The sequence below is a fragment of the Cryptosporidium hominis genome, assembly GCF_000006425.1.
Source record: "Cryptosporidium hominis TU502 chromosome 5 CHRO015156, whole genome shotgun sequence".
Lineage (NCBI taxonomy): Eukaryota > Apicomplexa > Conoidasida > Eucoccidiorida > Cryptosporidiidae > Cryptosporidium > Cryptosporidium hominis.
This window is the reverse complement of record NW_667141.1, coordinates 1-8,592: the sequence shown is the minus strand read 5'-3', so window position 1 is coordinate 8,592 and position 8,592 is coordinate 1. Positions and strand designations below refer to the sequence as shown.

At 29.3% G+C, this 8,592-nt stretch overlaps 5 protein-coding genes across 5 annotated transcripts; 2 read left to right on the top strand and 3 right to left on the bottom strand.

Annotated features, from left to right (window-relative positions):
* The first annotated feature begins 84 nt into the window (after positions 1-84).
* On the top strand, positions 85-480 carry Chro.50433 (hypothetical protein). Its single annotated transcript, XM_660879.1, has 1 exon — positions 85-480. One exon carries the CDS (start codon positions 85-87, stop codon positions 478-480), a length of 396 nt encoding a protein of 131 aa, XP_665971.1.
* An 829-nt stretch (positions 481-1,309) lies between these two features.
* Chro.50432 (hypothetical protein) lies at positions 1,310-2,047 on the top strand. The annotated part of the gene is made up of 1 exon (XM_660878.1): positions 1,310-2,047. One exon carries the CDS (start codon positions 1,310-1,312, stop codon positions 2,045-2,047), a length of 738 nt encoding a protein of 245 aa, XP_665970.1.
* A 442-nt stretch (positions 2,048-2,489) lies between these two features.
* On the bottom strand, positions 2,490-4,841 carry Chro.50431 (hypothetical protein). Its single annotated transcript, XM_660877.1, has 1 exon — positions 2,490-4,841. One exon carries the CDS (start codon positions 4,839-4,841, stop codon positions 2,490-2,492), a length of 2,352 nt encoding a protein of 783 aa, XP_665969.1.
* Positions 4,842-5,229: 388 nt separating this feature from the next.
* Positions 5,230-6,192, bottom strand: Chro.50430 (hypothetical protein). The annotated part of the gene is made up of 1 exon (XM_660876.1): positions 5,230-6,192. One exon carries the CDS (start codon positions 6,190-6,192, stop codon positions 5,230-5,232), a length of 963 nt encoding a protein of 320 aa, XP_665968.1.
* Positions 6,193-7,363: 1,171 nt separating this feature from the next.
* On the bottom strand, positions 7,364-8,575 carry Chro.50429 (PP2C). Its single annotated transcript, XM_660875.1, has 1 exon — positions 7,364-8,575. The coding sequence occupies one exon, from the start codon at positions 8,573-8,575 to the stop codon at positions 7,364-7,366; it is 1,212 nt and encodes a 403-aa protein (XP_665967.1).
* Positions 8,576-8,592: the final 17 nt, after the last annotated feature.

Genomic DNA, 8,592 nt, shown 5'->3' with positions numbered 1-8,592 from the left:
TGTAATCGTCAAACTGGCGTGCAATATATTTCAGATATAGCAAATGGTCAAACACCCAATTTGGAATTACTTTCAGATAGTCAAATGGCTCAAGTTAGTAGTGGTGTATTTGATAGAGGATCTAAAGAGGCCTTAGAAGCTTCTAATAAAACAAAAATAGAAGAATTAAGAGCCAATAAAGAAAGAGAACAGGCTTTGCAATCGCAGGGCCAAATAATTAAAGATGGTGAAAAGGTTAAAATTGGAAAACAAGGTCCAGTCACATTAGACGATCCTGATGAAAATAAAAAAGGCAAAACAATTCCTCCAAAACTTGCATTAGTTGATAATGAAGAACAGTTTATTAATAAAGAGACAAATCAATCCATATTTAGTCATCCTTTAGTAATTATTTTTATCTTTATACTTGTTGTATGCATGTTTGCAGGAGGAAGCCTTATTTTCTTCAAGAAATTTGGGAAAAAGAAAAGAAAGAAGTAGATCTTTGTGAAATATTCAAATTCTAATCGTCAAAAACATTTAATTTACATAACAATTTTAGTTTTTTTAATAATTTATTAATATTAAATTCGCATTTTGGCGCCAAACTTATTTTCAAGTGTATAGTAATATTTGTTTAAATTTAAAGATCTGATCACAAAATTGACCATAAAATTGAGAAAAAATAAGTTAAAAATTTTGGTGATTTAATAAATATAAAATTAGTAAGGTTAAATTCATAATCACTTCTATAACACAGTTAGTAGTTAGAAATAAGTGATATCAGTAATTTTTCAATTTATTATTTTAATTAAAGTTAATTATTGGGAATATTGTTAGTGTTGGTCTGCAAATAACAAAAAAGTAAGGCATTAAATATTAAACTCATGCAACTTTGAGTTGCTAATAAATATTATACTTTATAAATAATAAAGCTTCCAGGATTAGTCAAGTAAATCTAACTTGAAACATTCTGGCTCAATATTATTAGTGATTTAAAGATCAATATAAAATTCATGGAAGCTTTGAATTTAAGTATTAAAAACATATTTATAAAAAAATAGAAAAGAAATTATACAAACTAACAATATTTCTATTACTTTATTAACATACAAATAAACAAAAAGTAAGTTAATCTCAATAATAATGTTAAATTGAATTCCTAATTATTAAATAATTACAATACTATTTTAAACACTTATTAAAAAAGAAGTCAATATTTTAATTCATACTTGTAAAAAGAAAAATGGATTCAGAAAAAAGTGTGGAAAGAGGTCGAAAAATAAATTAAGATAGAGGTTCCGAAAGAGTTGGAGTTATTGGGAGAAAAATGAGCGATATGGACAAAATTCTGCCTTCAAAAGAGCATATAGAGGAAGGTTTAGCTCCAAATGAAGGGGAATTAGCTATTATTTATCATGATACAACAGCTGGCTCTACTAAACATATTGTTACAAAATCTCCTAATATATCTCCTGCAAAACAGGAAGAATCCAGTCTATTAGGTAATAATTCCTTCCAAAATTATATTAATCATAGTTTATACAGTCCTGTATATACCAGTAATCAAATTGGAGGAGAATACGCATTCCCTAAAGTAAAATTCTCAAGTTTAATTTTTCCATGGTCAGCATTTCTAGCTGTAATTATTTCATACGTACTTTCAAGTTTCTCATGGTATTATCTCTTTTATAATGATGACTATAGATTGGTTTTGGCACCTTTTGTTACTTCATCTATTATATGTTTTTTTGAATCTCCTGTAATGCTCGCAAAATACTTATTTAGAAAGATGAGAAAATCTTTTATATGGAGATTAATTCCTATGGGAAGTATGGTGTTTCACTCCCTTCTCTTATTAATTGCATCAGTCCCCATCAATTTATTATATTGCAGTTATATTCTTAATAAGGGAGATCCAAGTCAAATATTTAACTTACCATTACATTATTTAATTTTGGCGGGAATCCAAGCTTTGTATATAATTCCATGCATTTTATTTTTGATAGCACATTCCAGATTTGAATCACAAATATTAAAAGATAGAACTGAATATGACCACTGGTAAATTATTAATATTTTTAAGAATTATAAATTTCAAAGCTAATTCTATTTGATAAAGTGGTTATTTTTGTAATGGCTACCCATACGTTCATTGTTTTGGCTTAAAAACAATTGTTTGGATTTTTATAATCCACACAGAATAAGAGTAAAAGTTGGAATAAATTGAAGATATGGCTAATAAGTTCTATTATTTACATACTAACATCAATCCCATCCAACTCATTCCTTTTACTTATTTAATATTTCCTTTTTTTTGAAATTAAATATTTATCTGTCCACATGCATGTATGCATGCATGCATACAGTACTTTAAAAAATGATACTAAAGAATTGTAGCAAGTAGGTAAAATAATAACAACAACTCATTGCCATCTAAAGATAAAGAAAGAGTTTAAGAAATAGGCTATTAATATTATGTTACTAATGTAATACTTTTTTTTTATTCTTTATGAAAAGATTTTTCCCAATTTCTTTAAAGTGCTTGAACTACTTTTCTTCTTCTTGGATGGCTTGTTTGCAAAAGTAATGCCTGCAATTTTTCCATCACTAGTTAGCTCAAAACAAACTCCATAAATTGAATCACTAGAAGTTGAAATCTCATTAAATCCTGATACATTTGTCAATGTTGTAGATTTGGTAGAGGCAGATTCTGAAGAATATGGAGGGTTAAGTTTAACCTGCGAAGGAACTACATTTAGTGGGGAAAAGTCCACAACTAATGTTGATCCAACCTTTGAGAGATCAAAGCTTTGTGAAGTCATTTGATTCAATTCAGAGTCATTTTCACCAACAGAAACTGAAGTTTTCTCATCTGGACACTGGAAAGACAAAACTTTAATGGGTCCAGCAAAGCCTTTAGAATTTGTATTTGATCTTAAGACTGTAAGCTTAGAAAATGGAACCTCTCCTTTAATATCATCATCTAAACAAGAAAATGAAATAATCCAATTACTGAGCCTTGTTCTTGCAGATCCACCTTGGAATTGACTACAATGTGGATGAATTGAGTCCACTTTTTGTGAAATTCTTGGACCATTTACAATTACGCTTGGAACATTTCCTGTGTACTTATTATCTACTGGAATCATATTTGGCTTAACTTCCTCATCAGAACATTTTAAAGGAAGATATTCAAATCCAAAACCAAGTGAAAGTATTCCCTGAGATGGTGAAAGTGAACCACAAACTGTTCTCAATACATGCTTTTCGTGTTTTAATTTCTCATCACTTTCCCATGTTATTGTTGGACCAAGAGAAGCATCTTTTATTCTATAGTAAAGTAATTGTTGAATCTTCCCAGAGCTAGCATACCCATCTATTGAGAAAAATGCAGGACCTGGAATAATACTTTCTTTTTCATGAGATTTTGACTTATTTTCATTCTTTCTTACCTTTACACTAAAAGCTAGCTCAATCATTTTTGGCTGAACTTTATTAAATAGCTGAGTTGTCAATTGAGATGGAGATCTTCCACCTAAAGAAACTGTCTCAACATTGTTAGTTCCTGTACATTTCCATTCAAGTCCAATAATTGGCCCATCAATTATATGATGTGCTTTGATGTATTCAATTTCTGTACAATTTGGACAAGTTACTGTAAATGGACTTCCAATCTCAGCCTCTGTAGAGTTCTGCTGATTTAAATCCTTCAAAAAATCCATTAATGGCGTGTTATATGCCAATTTCTCACATTTATCTTTGTTAATCTTGTTTTCTATTATCAATCCATTATTCTGTTTTCCTAAAACCTCCAATTTTCCACCAAGCAAACCATTATTACCTTCCTCATTACTTGATGACTTTATTACACTAACATTTTCATCTAAAGTATCATAAGGTACCGATGACATAGAACCTTCAAAACCAATACCAATTATATTACCATTTCTTTGTTCTAATTCAACGCAAATTGAATCAGTATAAACTACATTACCATCAACACTTGGGATTTCCCAGTAAGTAATTGTGCTTGGAACCAAAAAGCTTGAGTACTGCATTAATAAAGTCTTCTTATTTGAATTCAAATCACTCAATCTTGTTGTCAACATTACTGGATTAGTACTCTCTGTATTATATCCTAAATAAATAGAATTAAAGGGACTTGATTGAGATGATACAACCATTATATTATTTGAAATTGATTGCCCAAATGCAAATGACAAATCCAAACTATTCTGATATAATTCCCCGCCATTTTCTGCATGCATTTGTTTATATGGGGATGCATGCTGTACTCTAAATGGAGATGGCGCCCATTTATTCAACGGCCACTTGTCATGATCAAACATATTAATCAATTTACTTTGATCTTCTTGTTTAAGTTTACGTTCAATTTCAATATTTAATTTTTCATCATCTTCTGTATTTTCATTTTTATCACTCTTCTTTGAATTCTTAAGATTATTACTACATATACCAGCAATACGTTTAAGTTCTTGGGTATAGCTATCAATGAATAGAATTAGTTTATTAATATATTGTGGATTTCCATTAGAGTCATACTTGCACTGGGCATGAACTTGAATAGTGTTTTTGCTTGTAGTTTCTTTTCCAGGTGAGTATGAATAGTTACAACCTGTTGCTTTACTGGATAAGAAGGAGATTTGCATATCATTTGGGTTATATGATATGGCGGTATTGATTGTTTGATTTCTTTGTAAAGATATTGGGTAAGCAATGATTTCTGGTTTTACCATCTTTACAGCATCAATAAACAATGGAGTTGGTTCTATCATTTCTTTGTATCCAATACCAAAACTTGTTATTTGACCATCTTTATTAATACCTGTACAAATCATATTTGGGTTCTTTCCAACCCAGAGCCTTTCTCTGATAGCATTCTTCCTCTTTAATGATCTTTTAACTCCAAATTGAGTATTTATAAATGTTGAGAATTCTTTACCCTCTTTATTGAAATATCTCAAGGCAATTGGATTGCATGTATTTGATCCTTTGCAACTTTCCTTTGATGTCGAATTAAAATATGCAATATATAAAGAAGTCAAATCGTCAACTCTTTCATGTTTAATCCATGGTCCTCCTTTATGTTCTCCTAATCTCAAAAGAGAGTTATGAATCGAATTTTCCACTTTAATATCATAGTCATTACATTCAACCTAAATTAGTTATTAAATAGAGAAAAAAAATAAAATATATCCAAAAATTAAACAAAACAAAATAAAATAGTTAATATTCACAATTCATAATATTAAAGATTTTTTTATCTCTTAAACTTACCTCTATAGAAGCTAAATTTGCTGTACCAAAAGAATATTTCTTGTAAGTTCTGAACTTATTAAAGTGGCCATTTGGGCACATTATGGAATAATATACAACAGGGTTTTTCTTCTTGTGATTATTTTCAGGGCCTTCTAGAGTTTGACATTCTGGAAATACTTTCCCAACTGTATATATCATATTCTTTAAATATATACCCTTACTTGAATAAGTTAAAGTACTTGGTGCATTTCCCTTTGATATAAATCCAATACCTGCTATTGAATATATTAAATTTCCAGGTTGAGAAATTGGTAATAAGGCAAAACAACCTCCAATAAACTTTTCTCCTGACCATTTTCTAGAATTAGTTGATTCCAAAGAACTAACTCTTCTTCTAATAGAGAATGAATGAATTTGTGAGAAATAACCTTCCAATAATACAAGAGAGGGGATTCTTGAAGATCCTCCTGGAGTGAAACCAGCAGTAATAGACGAAACCACTATTGGGTATCCTGGACTAGTATTATTATAATGACTTAATTTAGATCCTCCAAATGAGATAAAAGAATAACCATTTGAACATCCAATCTTAAGATTCTGGATTTCATCAATATAATTAGCACTAGAATGATCTACAACTTGGTTATTGACTCCAATATACGAAATAATCTCATCATCTTTACAATAAAATGCTACCTTAATAATTTCTTTCTGGTCAACTCCATAGGGTAATAACATTTTACATTCTGATAGTGCTGTTTCATTATTAACTGATGAAATTAAACCTTCACTTATCCAACCTGTAAATTTTGTATTTGTCTTATCTCCTTTGATTTGTCCCAAAAGCATAAAAAAACAAATTAATACTAATTGTATTAGTACCTGGATTTTATAATCTGATGATTTTTTAAACATTTTGAAATTTATCATAATTTTATTCTTAAAGATGCTTATTCAAAGATTAAAAGTTTTAATAGAAACCTTCTTATTACCATATACGCGTCTATTGAATATAATATTCGCTTTTACAACTAAATTGAATGATTTATTTTATAAATTTGCTTTAAATCACTTTATTTCCTATCTAAACAAATTTTTCTTTTTCTTTTCCAATATCAGTAGTAAATGAGTCAAATTAACCAAGTAGTTAATTCTTTATTTCAAGCAAGATTTATGAAACTTTCTAATTTCCAAGATCCCCAGGATTCCTAATTGTTCAAGTAAAAAATAAACATTTGCACCTTTCCCCCTCACTTATTTATATGACTCAAAATAGACAAATAGTGCATTTTTGCACTTTTGAGTGATCAGAATAAGATATTTAGAATAACGGATTAGGCGCCACCCCACAGCAATGGCTTAATATATAAAAAACTTATTGTAATTAATTATTATAAGTTTGTGTTTAATGATAAATTAATTTTTCTTTTTTTTTTTAATAGTTAGCTTCAAATATTCTCAAAATTTGTTCAATTGTACAGCTATATTTGTCTGAATATGAACAAATTTTGTATTATAGAGAAGAATTATTTGCATTACTCAACTATCATTCATTTTGACCTTCATTTCATTCACCAAATCATTCATTTCAAAGTGCTTTCTATAAGTTTTCTATTCTTCTTGTTAAAGAAAAATTTACAAATCCTTATTTTAATAGCATTTATTTTTCAATAATCAAATAACTTTTTTTTTGTAATGGAATAGTATTTGCCGCCAAATGCATGCATTTTTTCCACATGTAGCTAAAATTGCATTTAAAAAAATAATAAAAAAGGAAAAAACTATTTAAATAATACTGATAAATTTAATGGTCAATTAAACTAAGAGATACAACAAATATAATTCCACTCAGATACTAAAATCAATCAATTAATTTTAAGTATCTTGAAATTCTTTTAATAATTTAAGTATTTAATTAAATTTCTAATTTCCAATAATACAATTTAAAATATGAAAAAAAAAAATAACAATCAATTTACATAATTTATATTTTCTGTGAAATTATTTGTTGTCAAAAAAGAAACAATAATCCATTTTATTTTCTTAATCTTGCTTATTAATTTAATCATTACCTTGAGAATAATAATCTCAAAACACTTATTTAAGATTGAAGATAAATAACCTGAACAGTAATATCATCAACAACATTTCCTTCTTCTTGAATCCATCTCCTCCAAGCCTCCCTTGCAAGTTTCTCAGCAGAAAGCTGTGCATCAGAAGAACCTCCTTCTGCAACGATATCTACAGCTTCTTGAGAAGAAATGAACTCCCAAACACCATCTGAACAAATTAAAATAAAAGCATCCTTTTCTGGTTGTATCTGAAAAGTATTTATATCAGGTTCAGGAATAATACCAGCTTGATATCCAAGAGTATCACCAATAGCTCTGCTCATTGCAAGCCCAGGATACATTTTTCCTTTAATAAATACACGGTAAGGGATATCTCCTTCTATTCTTTTTACTTGACCTCCTGCTGCAATAATTCTTCTTTTTTCAGATTCTGAGTTAGGTTTGTGATCATTGGTAAGATCTACAGCTTCTAAAACTCTTCCTGATCTCGACCACCTTGCAAGTACGGATCTAGAATCGCCAACATGAGCTGCAATAATTCGATTTTCTAAAGGTAAATGAAGAATGACTGTCGCAGTAGTTCCAGAAAGGCTACAATCAAATTGATTTGTCTCTAAAACATGCTCTTGCAATCTTTGATTTGCTTTAATAAATGCATAGTGAAGTACATCTTGTGGATGAGTCTTCCATTGTTTGTCTTTTAAAATTAATGCTGGCATATCTTTTTGAATAAAGTTACTTACATCATGTCCAAATGGTCCATGTCCATCAAATACACCAAATAATCCCCAATTTTCAGTTTTCAATATAAAAAAATCATCTTGATTAGGACTCTCAGGTTTTAGTCCTTTTCTACAAACATACCCAATTCCCCTTTGTAATTCAGAATTACCAGAATCATTACCAATTACTTCTTCAGCTTTTGATTCAAATGTTTCTTGGGCTCTTTGAGAAAGCATTCCTGTTACTGATAATCTTCTTCTGGAATTACCAAGCTCAAAACTATCCGTTTTTTGATTATTGAAGTCATTTAAAATACCATTATGAATCCCGCTTGGCGTAATAAATTCTGAAGGTTTAAATTGAGGAGAATCTTTATAAGAAGCATTAAATACTGCTCTTCCTCTAGGTATATCATTAATGTCAGAATCATTAACAGGATCACTCTGGCTCACCGATAACCTTCTTCTATCATAATTTACAGCAGAGTAATTAGAAAATCCTTTGTTGCCTCCGTCCATATTTGTATAAGGATTCA